At 39.3% G+C, this 17706-nt stretch overlaps 1 protein-coding gene across 2 annotated transcripts in view; it reads right to left on the bottom strand.

The window, feature by feature from the left end:
• Window positions 1–12530, bottom strand: part of kalrna (kalirin RhoGEF kinase a) — a 156159-nt gene extending 143629 nt beyond the window's left edge. Inside the window, exon 1 of one of the 2 annotated variants that reach the window (XM_026909922.3) lies at window positions 11787–12530. In XM_026909922.3, the coding sequence (XP_026765723.2) occupies window positions 11787–11853 (67 nt within the window). In that variant the 5' untranslated portion in view covers window positions 11854–12530. The remainder of the gene's footprint in view (window positions 1–11786) is intronic. The other variant, XM_026909930.3, reaches the window with a different exon arrangement.
• Between the last annotated feature and the right edge of the window lie 5176 nt (window positions 12531–17706).

Here is a 17706-nt window from a genome sequence, read left to right as displayed (position 1 = left end):
AAAATCCTTTATTTCCTACCAATTAAGGAAAAGGAAAACTTCAATTGACCGCCTGCTTGCCAAGATTATGGTGGAACAGAGAGCAGTGGGATGCCGTCGGCCTTAGTTCGCAGAGCACTGGCTAAAATCCATCTGTGGTGAGGCAAATAGGATTGCTTTCTCCATCATCTCCATATGCTGGAGAGGAGAGATTTTTATGTCAGCGGTATTTAGACCCTTTCCAACCATTTTTTGTGTATACACACACACTCACGCCAGACCTCCTCAGCCATTTCAGCTCCACCATACGTACCCGCAAGACCCCAGCTCCTCTCCTTTTATGAACATACGAGAGTAAAATCCTCGGGTCTCACATACGGAAACGTTATTACTCCTGAGTGTTAACTGCAGTCACTAATTGATTCTAGGTAAAGAGTAGAATAACGTCTGATACATCTGTGTGTATGTTTGTGTGTGTGTGTCTGTATGTGTGTGTGTGTGCGCACGTTTTTATATCTTGGTGGGTAACAAATGTCCCCACAAGGATAGGATTATTGGACAGTTTTGACCTTGTGGGTATATCTGGCTGGTCAATTGCAAAAAAAAACAACAAAAAAAAACTTTTTTTCCCCTTTTTATTTAGTTATTTATTTATTTTTAGTCAAAAACTTTCCTTTTGGTTATTGAGTTAGATTCGGATGTTGGAATAGAATTAATTAGTTGCATTGGTAATTATGTCAGTGGAAGGTCCTCACAAGAATAGTATGACAAATGTGTGTGTGTGTGTGTGTGTGTGTGTGTGTTTCCATGCATTAGTTGTAATCGGTGTCCTCCCTTGAGAGAACTGTTCAGCTGTAATTTAACTTCAGTTTGATATATAAATCCAGCCCGGCTGTCACAGAAGCATTTTAAAGACTTACTCAGTAGAGTAGACTCGGCTCAGTCTGTATAGTAACCCATCAGTCCTCCTATTTACTATCATGCTTTACTATACTGATGGCAACATTTATTACATGACACTGATGTACACTGTGCTGCCAAGTTCATAAACATGCAGAGGCTTTACAGTGTAAATTTCCTTCGCTGTTTCCAGCTGGCCCTATTCGCGTTCTGTCTTTGATACTGTTGAATGCCTTACACTTGCAAAAGCTCTGTGGTTTACTACAGCACTGGAGCACTGAATACAACACTCAACCCAATTTCGGTGCTTCTTTTCATCCTTTCAGCTGTGTTTATTAGGCTACCTGAAGCTAGATCCTATACTCTCATCCTCTCACACTTGTGTTGCACTCTCCTTTCAACTCTTTCCATCTGTTCACTACTCTCGTACTATATCCATAGCACTTCTGTTTTTACTTTACATTTTCCTGCTTTTTACTTTAATGGGACCAGTTGGTTTGTACTGGCAGAGAAGATGTATGTGTGCAGTGCCAATGTTCATGATGTGTTCATTAATCCAGCAGCTGTGTTCCATATGAGGCTAATGGCATGGCTACAAATTTCTCTCACCCTGACCTTAAACACGGCAATAACATACCAAATACACAAAAAATATATTGTTCATTTTCAGCAGCCTTAAAACTACACACAGCTTTTCATGGTGCATTGCTCAAGGCCAAAATCTGTCTCAGGTCAGCAAGGTCAGCAAATCTAGCAAGACACCTAACAGTTCTGTAAAGGTTCTTCCCTTATCATGGTCATACAAATGAGGCTTACTCTAGACTTACATCCATCAGACCTGCTCCAGCTCACCCACTTTCAGACACGCTCATTATCTGGTAGGAAAGAAAACCAGCCTCATGCCATTATCTGTAAGACATATTTTCCTACCCAGCCAGCCGAAGGCTCATGAATTCAATAAGTGGGTCTCACTCATTCCATCTCTCATACTGAACAGTTTTTCCAGATGTTTCTAGTAAGTAGTAATATATGTTTCTTATAGGTCCAGCATACACATCTTGGCAAGGTCTCTAGAGTAGGAGCCCACTGCAATCTCTGAACTTGTCTAAGTCAGGCAGTATGAACAGCATTATCATTAGCACTCATTTTGGACTTTCAGAACTAGAAAATATACTGTATACTATACTGTGCAAAGGTCTTTGGAAAATCTATGACATAAAGAGGCTTTCCAAGTAATTAGATATCAAACAAATGACTGTAGCAGCAAACAGTAAAAAAAAAAATAAAAAAAAATTCAAATCAACATCTAGTGTGTCCAGCCTTTCCCTTTTATAAATACACCAGTATTCTTTGGTACACTGTCATTTAATTTAATAAGCAAATCAGGAGGTATGTTATTTCAAGTATCTTGGGGAACCTGCCACAGTTCTTCTGCAGTCCTGCTGACTGTCTCACTTGCTTCTGTTTCTGCATGAGAATCCAGACAGCCTCAATGATGTTTTTATCTGAAAAGTGGGTCTAGTAAGTAACATCCTCCTTTTTTCTCTGCAACATAATTTTTGGAAAATGAATTTATGGACATCTAAAATGGGATCCTTTCTGCTGATACACTAATGTAGAAGCCATAAAATAAACATTTAATATATCTTGTAATGCCTGTGACTCTAGAGATATGCACTGAGATCTGAGAGAATAGAACTTTAATTGAAATGTCCAGTCGTAGCCATATCCCTGATTCCATAATCAGTAGGCATTTTTTACATACATTCTGTGTAAACTCAAGAGACTGTTGTGTGTGAAAATCCCAGGAGATCAGCAGGTCTTGAAATACTCAGACCAGCCCATCTGACACCAACATCTATGCCATGGTTACAGTCACAGAGATGACACTTTTTCCTCATTTTGATGTTTGACACGAACATTAACTGAACCTCTTGTCCTGTATCTGCATGAATGTTTGCACTGTGCTGCTGTCACATGATTGGCTGACTGGATAACTGCATGAATGTGGAAGTGTACAGGTGTTCCTAATAAAGTGGATGGTAAGTGTAAGTCCATATAGTATGTCCATTTGGCATCATTGAAATGTGTTATAATGAAATGCATCTAATCCCATCGTATGTGAGACACAAACAACAACATGTGAATAACAGTCATGATGTTACTATTTACTGGTTAATCTGATTTGCCCTAGAGCCACAGGTTCTTTATATGCTTTATGTGGTGTTGAAGGTCCCCAGAGGAATATCTGTCCACTGTTGAAAACACCAAACCGCCTTCCCCCTCACACATATACACACATGTACATGCTCACTCACAAACCAGTGATATGAAGACTTAAGCACACATAGCCAAACCACTGCTCCTTAGCAATAATAAGGAATATAAACACATCTACACACATGAACTACCAGCCATCTTAAGCAGCCATTTCACCTTTTTTACTGTTTGATTAAAAACATTTCATTTTGTAAAATCCAGATTTTACGCTTTCACCTAATGGCTTTGAACTGGTACTCATTTATACCACAGCACTTTTAAATCTTTGATTCTGATTGGTCAGAAGGTGTTGATTAATTTTCTGTAGTATTGACAGTAGTGCTGGCTGTAATTTAAATCACAGGTTCATATTAATATGTTTGATCTAATACATTATCATTTCTATAGTAACAACTTAAACAGGGACTTGTATGGCAGGCGCTCCATATAAACAGATTTAAAAAAAAAAAAAACGGGTGTAAACGAGGAGACATTTAACATTCTTGGAAGAAGTCTCCACTGTCAGTAACAATGCTGCCCCTTTAGGTTTTCAGAGAAATCCTCAGCACAGAGGGATTTGCATAACATGACAAGCATTTTTTTTTTCTTACAAACATCTTATTAAGTGAGAAAAAAAAGAGACTGGTGCTGCTACAGATGTTCCACAACATTTAATGTAACTATAAAAGTATATGAAGTATGTGTCATTTTTTTTAGTTTTTAAGTAAATAAAAAAGGTTCATCTAGGAAATTAATGACATGTAAGGCCACATCACACCACCTAATCACTGATTATTTTACTATCCCCATTATGTTTTATTCCTTATATATCACACCAGAACTTGCACACGTACATACACAGAGACAAAACACTCAAATAATTTACACCAGGCTTGTTCACAATATGCACAAATGTTTGGAGTCCCCTGGCTATGGTTTGCATCACTAATAATGACAGCCCTCACGAAGGATTTCACAGTAATCATTTGCAGACAGAAAGCCCAAAAACTTTCAGGAAAGAAAATCTAAAACAGGATAATATATAAGGAAGGCGAGACAAAGAGAGATTTTTTTCTCCACTGGTGAAATATTGTGCTATAGAAGCACTGGCCAGGCTGATTTCTTTTAAGCACATAGTCTATCCTTTTCCATATTTGGCCTATCTGTGGCTTTTTCCTCTCTTTGAATGTTGGTGCATTACCAGCATATGTGTGTGTGTGTGTGTGTGTTTCCAGTGTTCCAGTCTAGCAATGTAAGTGCTGAACACAGCACTTGCTCTGCAGGATTTCACTGTCAGATGTTACATTTACACAAAGGCCTGAATCACCTCTGTGGATGAAATGCTGACCAAGACTAAATGCTACTAACAAAGAATACACAAAGCATATGCATCTGGTGAGTTCAAATCTCAAGTATGCCTACAGTTTTATTCAAGAAAGTTCAAGCTAAAAAGAGGCTGCAAATATGAATCCTCTACAGTGAGAGGTGTATTATCTGCAATATCTTTAAGCTTATCTTTATATGACATTGTATGCATCACTAGATCCTATCTACCGCACCTATGAAGCAGACTGAGTAAGCAGCATATTAAATATGCATGACTCTTCTCTGCTTCCACCGGCATGTCCTTGGGGCTGCTAGCCCAGTGAGAGTGATCCCTCACTGGGCAAAGATGAACCTGATATGCCCCTTCTGATGAAGAACAAATGAGCAATAGAATCTCCAGTAGATCTATTTCAATACCTATTTTCATTTCCTCTGCTTACCATGGCAGTTTCACCACACACCCCGGTCCTCTAGGGTCCTGCCAAAAGAGGGTTGGTGTATATGAATCTCCAGTTTTTATTCACCAGAGGATGATCTTACATGCTAAATCTTTGGGGATAGGGAAGGGGTGTTGAAGATGTTGCAATATGAATAATAATAATAATATAAATATAGTAAGTTCTTAAAATCTTGCTTGTATACTGCCATCCCAGTTCAGACTTTCCAAATCCCACACTAAAAGGCTTCATTTTGCTAATTAATAACCTGGAAAATACACATGTTCAAGCCCACATGATGGCAATGACATATTTTGTTCTTTCACCTCTGTACTCCAGCACAGTGGATCTGGATCAGAGAATGAATAATAAGCTAAAGCATGAACATCAACTTTAATTTAAGAATTTACACTTGCGTTGAGTTGCTTATGGACTGCAACGCATCGGTAGTGTGCATAAATCAGCACTAAATCACAGCCAGACTGCTGATGCTTAGATAGTCTACACACGTTCCGTCTGAGCCTGTAGTTGACTCTCCATTAATGTAATTACAACTGATTCCAAATCTGTCCACTAGCAGTGATATTACGTCATACTCTCTTTGTGTTGTTGGTAGGTACAAAACACCACGCCCCACACACCCCTCCTAGACACACGCACTAACACACACACACACACACACACACACACACACACAGAAGTATAGATCAATAGCTCTTAGCATGGGTCCATTTTCCCACCCATGCTAAAGCACAGCAATCATACAGCAGACTCTTAAGACTCCTGCCAGATCATATCTAACTCAGCACTAGGAAAATTAAATTATCAGACAATACACTCAGCCCATGACATTATTCCTATCCTAACATAGCCTAGGCTATTTGACTGTACCAAATTTTTTGGAGATGGAAATTCCATGGGAAGTATCAGATAATAAATGCAATTCATTTGAACTGTAATATAAAATACAAGAATCAAACATAACAACAAATAACTGATTCTTCACCTTTCGCTCTTTGGTCCTGCAGTCAGCAAAACATGAATCAGTGATAATAAATAGATGGCCTTTTACCTTTATGTTCAATTGAATAATATTTTGACACCTGACTGCACACAGCAGTAAGACCAACAGACATTAAAACTGCATTGTTAATAGTATCATGCTGCACAGTGGACATTGCTACGACTGCAATCAGTTTCATGTTATGAAATGGAAACACCTAATATTTTTCCTAGTAGTCTTCCCGATTTGGTTGCATCATATATAGGTTAATAAAATTTGCCTAGCACTTTCGTCCCTCTCTGTGAGTTGTGACCAAAATATTTGTGATAGTGACACAGCTTTGAGGTCTGTCCATATAAATCAAGCATTATAAGGTGAACTTAGAGGTAATTAGAGGTAAATTAAAGGTGATTATACTGGAATTTAAAAATGAATGTAAGTATATGAATATCCCGACAGCCTCTATCTGACATTTCTACAGCTGTGTTTAATCATGATGACATGAAATGGACAGAGGGGCAAGAAAGAGCAAAACATTGCATTGCTTTCCATTACACTGCATCAGCTAGCAAAAGCTGAGCCACAGATCAATATTAAAATCAAGGGAGAGCCTTAGTTTTCAATATAACTTCAACTTCAATGTAAACATGTATCATTTAATTCCATCCATAAAAGTCATTATTTTGTCAGATATAATAATAGGCTAGGGCTCCAGGGTCCCTGGTTCCGTCCTGAGCTCGGGTTACTTTCTGTGTGCCGTTTCTGTGCATGTTTTCCTCCTGATGGTTTGGGTTTCCTCTGGGTTCTCGGGTTTTCTCCCGATAAGATGAACTGGCTATGCTAAATTGCTGCTAGGTGAGAATGAGTGTGTGCCCTGCAATGGACTAGCATGCTATCCAAGGTGTATTCTTGCCTTGTAGCCAGTATTTCTGGGAAAGGCTTCCAGATCCACCATGACCCTGACCAGGATAAAGCAGTTACTGAAAATGAATGAATGAATGACTGGCATGGCATCCAGGGTGTATTCCCGCCTTGTAGCGAGTATTCCTGGGAATTTTTCGTGTTTCCTCTGGGTTCTCGGGTTTTCTCCCACCTCCAAATACATGCCGGTAGGTAGACAGGCTATGTTAAATTGCCCCAATGTAAGAATGAGTGTGTGCCCTGCAATGGAGTAAAGCAGTTGAAGAATGAATGAATCAATGGTAGGCCACAAATTAGTTTTAAGTTCTTGCTCTATGACTAAAAGTACATTCAATTTCAAACGCTAGAAACTGCACTTCTAATTTTACAATCCACACTAGATACTTGCATCCACACTTGCATCTTTTACCAGTTTTCTACCTAATAGATGCTGATTGCTCTCTATGAAGGTTCCTTTACTGTCAAGACCAAAATTATGAGAATACAGATCCCTCAGAAATTGGTTTTGGTGGTGAAATAGCTAGAAGGTAATATAACCAGAAAATGTCAGCCAATTTATCTGCATTACACACTTAGCTTTACAAATGTAAAGAGCCAGAATGTCTTTATCAGCAGAGACACAGCTGCCCGCTCAGAGCCCTCTAGAGAATCTTTCTTCCAATCCACCTAAAAGCTTCATTCAAAGCATCAGCTAATAAGATCTGACCCTATTAGCCAGCAGTGCTAACTGTCTCTCCACACTAACCCGGTAGAGGCATATGTTTCCGCCTGGTGAATATGGAAACTGCTGGGTCCTTAAGACAAAGGGGATATCCTCTCTTTTTCTCTCCTTCTCCTGCTCTGTCCCGTAAGACCAGATCATGACTCAATAATCCAGTCAAATCTCCTCTTACGCTCTTTATTACCCATGTGGCTTACATTGGCCAATTAGCCATCTGCCTCTACAAAACTGAGAGAGAGAGTCTCACACACACACACACAGAATGAAGCCAAGCCATGGGTGTGTTCATTGTCCTGACTGACACTGGCCGGATTCACCCTATTGTTCTCTCCATGCTAGAGTGTGTGTGTGAGGCAGAAAATGACATAGGGAATGGAGGAGGGAATATGCACACGTGCACATGCAAATAGACACACACACACACACATACAATGCTGGAGGGCCAACGTCTGTCACAACAAAGCCTACCCACTAGTCAAGGCAATCAGTGAATCCAGTGAGCCTGCTCTGAAACTGTCTCCAATATTACACTGTACACAGCGTGGGTCAGTTTAAATCTCAAATTAGTCTTATTCAAATGTAATGTACATGTAAATATGTTTCCTCTTATAGGATTTCATTAAATATGTAATTCACCCTAGGGAAATGATTTTATTTTTTGGTTCTACCTTTGACATTTGTATAATGTAATGAAATGTCTCTCTTGACAGAGTCGATATCAAACGACTAACAGCCCACGCATTGACTTGCTAATATGTTGCTGATTTGATAAATGTAATCACCTACTATACACAGTATAATCAAACAGAACAGTAATACACAAATGACCCCACACGTCCACACACTTTGGGCCAAGGTACTGGGAACACTGTTCTATGGGGATTGATGTACATTTTAACCCCAGACTCAACCCCCCCCCCCCAAAAAAAAAAAAAATCCAGCACCCTAAATGGTTCTATGGTTAGGTCGTTCTGGGAGGCCCCTTAAAGGTTACGCAATACAACATAGGGTTTCTGTTTCAAAAAAGTTCCAGAGCTTTAAAAGACTGAACAATTACCCATCCAAACAACCTTTAGGAAATTTTTTTCATAAAAGTGTATTTAGTAAATGTGTATAAAAAATATGGGTGGGCAATATGATAAAAAACACCATATTGTGATATCTTGATACTTGGATACTAAGATACAAGAGATATATCCCACAAATTTCCACTCTCTACGTTCCGTTGTAGGCTTTTGAACATAACATGCATCATGATGAGGGGGTGTTTGCAATATACACATGGGAAATCTCCCTGTAAGCAGGCATGTTTACAAGAGATGTATTGACGGTTAATTTTTTTTGCTTTATAATTTTGCTCAGCGTGCCACTTTAAAAATCTTAATAACTCCACCATTTAGACAAAATTGATTAGAATAGCCAAGTCACATTACTAACCTGTACCTCTTGGGATGAATTCAGTATGACCTCATTCGAGGCCTTGGCCTCCAGCCCAGCTCATTGAGTGATTAGCTAATCAATACAGAAAACCCTCCTTGAGCCGTGTAGAGTAGCTTTCGAGAGGACGAGCAGAACTGGAGCCAGGCTCTGCAGCTGTAGTCGGTCAGACTCCCAGGGAGGCAATTGTTGTTGACAAAAAGGCTAAAGCTATACGGGTATTGATTAGAGGGTTGTACTGTGCCAATCTGCTGCTCTTATTACCTGAAGACACATCCGCCCTTCAGTTGGCTGCATTTTGCCTCATTAAAACCAGCACTCTAGGCCAAATTGCTGCTTTCCTAATAGCCAGAACACCAGAATCATTCCAGATGATTCAGATGAACACATGATGAGAACACCTGAAGGAGGAGTGAATTTTCTCTTAATAGGATCAGGGCTGTAAACTTGCGCTAAAAGCCTTGGCTAGCCTTAAGTCTTTGTCCATGTGTGAGTGTGAGTTTGGCTCGGGGTTAATCCTTCTGTAAGCAGTGAATATGCATGAACAGAGAGAGTGCCGTACGGCTGAGGACGTAAAACCACTTCAGCTCTTTCAGACAGAAGTTTGTGAATGGATTACTGCTTACTCAGCCACGTAATGCCTTTCTTTCTGAGGGCAAATACCCACTGCTTTTAGAAAAGGTGTAAAAGGGAGGGCTTTCCATTCAAATTGTGTTGGTCTCACTCTAGATATCACTATCTGTTTCACTGCAGCTCTGTCTGTCCATCGTTCTCTTTGTCTGTGTCCTGGCCCAATCTATCCCTCTCTTCATCCCTCTTCACATCTTTTGGTGTAGCCTGGGGCAGAGGCTGCCATTGGGTATTAATACAGACACTAATGACTGATCTCCCAGTGCTGCCTGAGACAGATGTCCTTATACGCTTTGAACGAACCACAGTAAAGACACTGTCTCATCTCTGATAATGCTCTCAGACCTCTACACCATCTGTAAATCATCTTAGCTTTCGCCCAAAATGCAGCGCTGTGGTCCACTAAGCTCCACATCCAGATTGAACGAATCAAGAATCAGCTCTGTTGTCTTTCTATAGTCTAGATTATATTTCTAGAGCTCTGTGTTGGGCAAAGCTTAGATTGTTCACAGTGACTGCGGTCCAGGTCTTCTTAACTCTAAATGAGCGAGATTTCCTTAGCGTAACTACGGAAGTGCTCGAAATGTGGCCACATCAACACAACACTTGCTCAAGCCTGCATCTCACTCCCACCATCCCAGCTTTCAGATGGTTATACTCAAACGACTGAAAGAACCTGGTTTACATTAAGGTACCACAAGACAAGAGAAAAACCTTTCAGCATTAAAACAGAAATTTTACATTCATTCAGGCATACAGTATAGAGGAATGGCACACATGCATTACGCAGCTGCGTGTAGATGGCCAAAGGATGCTGGCATTTAAGCTGCAGTATTAGTCTCATGTTTCTTATTTTAGACAGAGTGTATTTGTTCAGCATGAAGCAACAGCAGCTAGTTACATTCATTCAGCCTTCAATATACTGTAAGAAATTGGAACATTCGATGATAGGAAAACACTCTGTTGTAGGTTTATAGACAGAGTTATTAAAGGTTCCCCTGGAAGACAACCACAGAACCTTTAAGGATTCTAGATCTGACATTTGTTTTCTGAGTGTGAATTGGATACTGCATCTCCATTATGCTGAGTAGTAGTAAAGGTCTTGGAATGTAGGACCTTAAAGCATTCTTTGGGTTGTCTTTCTAGAAAAAGAAAAACCCTTAAATGTTCTACGCAACCATATAAGAGAATGCTTTCCTCTTAGAAAAGGCTCAAAGAGCTTTCCATCCAAGACCTATTCATAGAACCCTTGAGAAATCCTTTTTTTTTTAAGAGTGCAGTTATTGTATACAGCATTTAATAAATGCCTGCTATTTCGATGATGGTAGTGGGTATCCATTTGAAAATCTAGAACCCTTACGCCTTCTTTAATTGATACCTTTGATGGAACCCCTAAAGGTTCTATGTGGAACCCCACAATTTCCTTTTCAGACAGTAGAACCAAAGAACTTTGGGAACCAAAGAACCATTAATTATCAGATGATCCAATGAAGAACCCTATTTCCAATAGTGTATTATAGTTAAAGTGTATAAAACTGGTTCCAAATCTGGAGTCTCCACTGACTGTATGCAGTTTTAGCTGTTGTAGTTTTGTCATCAGGATACAGAGAGTCTACTCAGGTCAGGCACAGCTCCATGAACAGGGGCTCATAGATTATCCCAAAACCCTCAGCTTTGATCATTCATTTCATCTTTTAGCCACTGCTGCTTCTTGTTCATCATCTGTAACATCATGGTAATGTGTTTGTGAGTAAGTGTGTGTGTGTGTGTGTGTGTGTGTGTGAAAGTGTGAAGTGACCATTCTAATCTTCAGAATCAAGTGACAGGGAGAAGTGCAGCTGTCAAACAAAGCCACAGTGTCTGCTGCTACTAAGCCTAATACTGGGAATAGTGCAGTTACTATGGAATCACACACTCATTAATCTTTATGCAGTTGTGATACTTTGGCTCATATTTTCATTAAACACACACTGAGCTGTTTGAGAGAAAAGATTTGCTCACTCGGCATCCGACTCTGTGCGTTTGCATCACCAGGCTGCGTTTTCACTTACATCCATTTCTGTGTATGTTTGGGTTTTTTTTCCCCGCTTTTCGATATGGGATCTTTGTTTTTCTGTCAAAATCAAATCAATCTGAACACAACCCCAGGTCGCGGGTATTCTATCAGCCCTACCTGTTTTAAAGAAGGCGTCCGTGTCTGAGTCGTTTGGTCCCTCCTCGGCTGCTTCGGCAGAATTCATATCTACCCTTGGTTCTTTCACAATTCAAAAGTAAGGTAAAGAGAATCCAGTAAGTCGAGGTGTATGCGTGCGTTAAAATCCCCGCATCTTTGCGTGGTGGCTGTGCGCGCGCTCCGGCAGCGCTAATGAGGCACAAAGCGCAGCGGCTCCTCAGCTCTATTGTTTCCGATCCTGCCTCCTTCTGCCTCCTCAGCTCTGCTCCCACAAAGAGCCGGGCTACACCGAGGAGATGTCTGGATGGCAAATCCTCCGCGACCGCCAGGACACACTCAAAGTGTGAATTTAGAATCAATGAAATGGTGTTTCGACCAGCCAATAGCAGCGCAGCAGCTCCACATCGTAAGAAAGAAGACAGAGAGCGCGCGGATGCAGCGCGGAGCTGGTGATGTCACAGAAACACCACAATGTGTTTGGCTCGAGTCCACCTTTTTTTTCAGCTGAAATGCAAACACCCGTAGCCCATTAACACCCAAAATGAGATACAAGCCTGAGTAACCTATAGACTACACTGTGATTTCCTAACAGTAGAAGAGTCTGGTCTCTGGTCTGCTATTACACACAGTTCATCCTGAATAACACTGGCTTCCTGAAGCCTGGTTACTGATCACAGACGAGAGACCAGCAACTGATGTCTACTGTTATTCTGGAACAACACAGTGCTGGGGTGACTGTTAAAATATGCTCTGTCAAGGCTGTGGTTTATGGACAGTTCTACGAGAATTATACCTCTAAATAAGAGCAGCAATGACCAATCAGTGTATCCCAAAAAAGGACCAGTGTGAATAATGATTGACACATAGCCTGCCGAATTGCGGTGTCTACTGCCCTCTAGCGAATCATAGCACCACCAGCACCACCCTATATATATATATATATATATATATATATATATATATATATATATATATATACACACAATTAGTATATATCTATAATTAGTATCTATATACATATCTATAATATATAATTTACATATCTAATATCTATAATTAGTAGTAGTAATAGTAGTACTGTATATACTGAATATATATATATATATAAAAGCAGTACCGGAAAGCAAATTATTTAATATACTTTTAACGCTTAAGAATTTACAAATTATAGCCTAGGAGGATCACTCATACAGAACGCAAGGAGCTATGAATATGCATGATATGCAAATTCAAAACGGTCACACGTCATCCTGTCAGCCACGCCCCCTCCCCCGCTACCTTGGTTACACTAGAATATGACATGCTATTACAGAAAGGCAAGATGTCACATTGGTGTAGCAGTACAGAAAATTTAGAGTCCTCTCCAGAATTACTGGCACGTGTGTGTGTGTGTGTGTGTGTGTGTGTGTAAGAAGAATAACACATGTAACGAGCAATATTTTGAACTTAAACATATGGGATTAGTCAAGTCAAGTGGATTTTATTGTCAAAATATTCAGGACCATGGTGCAACACAGAACAATGCAGTAGCACAGTAAACATGACTATATAAATTGCAAATATATGACTGTGAAAAGAGTGCAAAATATACAATAGATACACAGGAGAATACATCACTGTCACAGGACAGTACACACTACCTAGACAAAACAACAGAACAGTATTGTATGGAAGAAATCAATGGAAATAACTGTATATAAGATGTACACTCTACTCCATCATGAAATTAAAAAGCATAAAAAGCACCTCTGCTATCAATATTTGATCTATAAAGTCGCCAGTAGAAAATAACAGCACTGAGCGTCTTCCTGTAATGCCTAACAAGGTTAGAGAAAACTTGAATGATCTTGAACACTCCTTCAGGCAGAACATTTAAAGCTCCTTTATATTCTATGGTTCGTGCATGTGGACTGCCCTCTTCAATTCAGACCACATGTTTTAACAGAGTTCAAATCCAGAGACAGTGATGTCCATTGCAAGACAGATTCTTTGTTACTGCAACTATGTCTGTGTTTTATGTGCATTTGGGGCCATTATTTATAAGTCTAATCCTTGGCCAATTCATAACTTCCCAGTAGAGGCAACTAGGTTATGGGCCAAAACATCCTTGTACTTAGTGGAATCCAACTTTACAAGACCCCCTGAGCAAGATGCTGAAAAACAGCCACAAAACATTAATGATTCATAACCACAGACAATTTAGAGACTACCAACTATTGTATTCACACATTACGGACAATTTAGAGATGCCACTCAGCCTACAGGGCATGTCTTTGGACTGGGGGGGAAAACCCCCAAGCACAGGGAGAACATTCACACACACACACAGAGAGGAGGTGGGAATCAAACCCTCAACCCTTGCGGTGCAAGGCAAACATACTAAGCCACTAAGCCACTATGCCCCTGTACCATTGAAACTTTGGTGTAATTGGTATTGTGTTCATGTTCCCCTTCCTAGCAAATTTACAAATGTTTTAGAATTTTATGCATTGGCCCAAATGAGATTCTATAATAAATTATTTCAAAACAGTAATGTAGAATATAAAATCATGATATTCTCATAATAAAAAAAAATCCAATCCAGCGGAATACAGCTGGTTTCAGTCTGTTCCTGTGCTTTATGAGAGCTTCATCCTACAGAAGGCAACTGTGAGCATCTCCTGTACTAAAATTCCTACATGCACAGGTCTACACTCTTTCATTTTTCACAGAGCAGACTGTACACATGTGATTGTGAAAACCATTTTCGCATCTTCTGTCAGCATTTTTGTCAATCAGGGTTTTGTTCACAAACACATTGTAGTTTTGAATTGTTTGTAATCAGTATAATATTAAAACCGTATGTGCTTACTCAGTAAAATGCCTGTCATGCTGTTTCCAGCCTCTGCTGTTACCATGAGCACCAATGCAAGTGCTCTGTATGTGTGTGTATCGAGTTTTTGACCAGAAGGTGTATTGTTAGTCAGCCATGGCACTTTGACCAGGCACAATGCCAGCTTCCTCTCTCAGACTCGCAGGCCTCCTCGAACACACAACATATGGTTTAGCTATTTAACAGCCAAAAGCAGAGAGCCATGTCAGCCCTGTGCCAGGCGCATGAACCTTCAAGTAGAAATCAAGAATTCAAGATTAAGAAATAAGAGATCATAACAGACAATGAACTAAGGGATATGGAGATACAGTGTGTGAGTGTGTGTGTGTGTGTGTGTGTGTATACACTTCTCAATGATGAGCCAGTTGGTCTATCTTGATTAATGATGATTATTTCCCACAGTTTCACATATCAAAAAAAAAAAAAAAACCCTTGCAGTTAGGTAAATATGAACCTTCAGCCAGTTGTAATAAATTATGTAAATAATAAAACACAATTAGGCAGGCTGTTATAGGAAAACAGTAAATGACGGGGTGATGATGGTGATGACGTGATCCATTGCCACACTGAAGGTGATTATTTTCTTATAACAGCACAACAAAAAGCGGAATATCAGCAACACAAGGTAGTTCCTGTTATCACTTATGCTATAGCAGCTATAAACATTACTTATCTTTATCTTTATCTTATTACTTTATCTAAGCTAATAAGGCAGAAGTTTGTTACAGAGAAAAGGTAAAATGCCCTCTGTCCTTAGACTTTCTTGGTGCAGAAAACTTTAAGGAGCATTTTTTCCTCTGACAGTAAGAAGTCCATGTGAGATGCTATTTTAGAAGTGATAACATATTAGAATATTAAAATAGAGTCCATTGATATAAAGCTGTCATTTAAATTTCAGCTGACACTATTGTCAGCGTGGTGCTGTTATAGAAAATTAATCAATACCTTCTGACTAATCAGAAACATTCAGAAGCGCTGTGGTATAACAAGTCTTCAAACAGTCTTGACAAAGAATAGCCAAAATGCATTTTGCCTCTCCTGTAAGGTTTGTCAAATGTCTTTAACACTCTTCTGATTCAAAGAGCTTGAGTTTCTACCCATCCCTGATAGGTAGAAATTGTAAAACACTAGCAATCCATTGCTATTCTGAAGTCTAAGGAACAGCTTAATTCAAACTTTGATTAAAGTAAGTTTGTTCTCAGAACAATGGCCACTGCATGAAAGGATTTTAGATAAACCCTCTCTGTAGGAGGAATGAAACATGTAGATTTATTTTTATGGCTAGACTTGTGAATCTAACTCATATTGGATATGATCAGTGCCCTCCTTTCTATTGTGTACACATCTGGTGAATGTCTCCTGAGCATGCCTCATCCTTTTGTTTCTCAGCAGAGGATTAGATACTCTTAGACACTGGCTTCAATGTCTCACTAATAATATCACTTGCATTCACTTTACCAGCCAAGGTGAGCAATGTATCTCTGACAGACAGAAATGGCTATACAGATACAAAACTAGACAATGGAATGACAATTTATTGAACAATGACAAACAGATATATGTCTGTTGTATTTCTCATAATATAGGCAGTTGTGTATTGGTGAACTTTTTTCCACTAATTACCTTGCTAGTTGGAAGACAATGTGTGAGCTGGCAACATTCCTGTGAATATGTGGTAAGATTAACAGGAATCAGGAGTGTAGTGTCCATAAACGCTAATTTGGAGATTTTATTACACCACTATGCTTAGAGTACATCATGATTTTTTTTTTCTTCCTGTTTTAGTCTGGTTTGTGAAAGGATTGCAGTTGACACTTCCTAAACAATCACCTACAGTTACTGGAATTTATTAACTTTATTATGAGTATTTTATAACATTGGAGTTTCAAGACACTCTGAAATCCTCAGGTCCAGAAGCAATAAATACTTTGGTTAGCTGTGTACGCACTAGACCATTTTTTCCCCATGTGTTTGAAAACTTTACGTGAATAACATGCAAGAACCTAATACAGTACACTGCAGAGGGGTAGAAGCAGTAAGACTACAGGACAGTTAGCTTGAATATTATGTTCCAAATAATGTAACATGGCTGTTCTGCTGTAAGCCTGTAGTTAATAAAGATGCTTGTGTTTGTCTTATTCCACTCTAGAGTCAAGCTATGAAAGTGAAAATCTATCCTGCAGAAGTCCTACTAGCTCTAGCACTCTCCCCAGTTCTAACAACACCTAAAAGGATTATATATAGTTTGAAAGCATCACTGGAATGTAATTTTGCTTCCAGTCCTTTATACTAAATCAGAACCACAGAGTATCAGGTTAGCTCCATGCTAAATTATCATCAATGCCTCTTTGCTTTCCTGTTTGCATGAGCTGAAAACACTGTTGGTCAAGTTGACATTCCCCAAATTCTGTTTGCACGTCGGGACAAAATTGCCCACAGAGTGTTTAGCACACTGTGCAGAGAAAAAATAACTTATTTGTGGTGTCATATCACTGTAGACTTTGCATGACCTTTAATGTCTACATGCCAAAAAAAAAAAAAATGCTAGCTGTCAAAAGAGGTCAGGTGTGATATACTACAGAAATAAATCTCTGAATACAATGTCTGTCTGATGAAATGTCTGTCTGATGATCCAAAAGTAATTTGCTGGCATTTGCTGCATAGGATATTGAGAATAATTACTCAAATCTGTTGGATTTTCAATACATTCGTATGAACATTATATAATATTTCTCTGCCATCCACCACCCAAATCACCAAAATATCTTCTTGTGTCTGGTGTTTGGTTTGAAGCAGCACTCCCATAGATTGTTTACTTAGACTTTTCCTGTGGGATTTGTCTGACTCTCCAAGATTCTACTGTTGTCATACAGGAAGAGGCCTATCCCTATAGATAATCCTTTGGATAGTGGAGTTTTTTGAATATAAGACAACATTATGAGATCAATTACCACATTCTCTGGCACTTAAACACAAGGTAATGTGTAATGGTAAGGTAAGAGTGGGTGCAAATTTCTATTTTTGCAGCCACAATATTGTGCTTATTGT

The sequence above is a fragment of the Pangasianodon hypophthalmus genome, chromosome 5 (genome assembly GCF_027358585.1).
Source record: "Pangasianodon hypophthalmus isolate fPanHyp1 chromosome 5, fPanHyp1.pri, whole genome shotgun sequence".
Lineage (NCBI taxonomy): Eukaryota > Metazoa > Chordata > Actinopteri > Siluriformes > Pangasiidae > Pangasianodon > Pangasianodon hypophthalmus.
The sequence above is the reverse complement of the archived record's forward strand: the minus strand, read 5'-3'. Positions and strand labels throughout refer to the sequence as shown.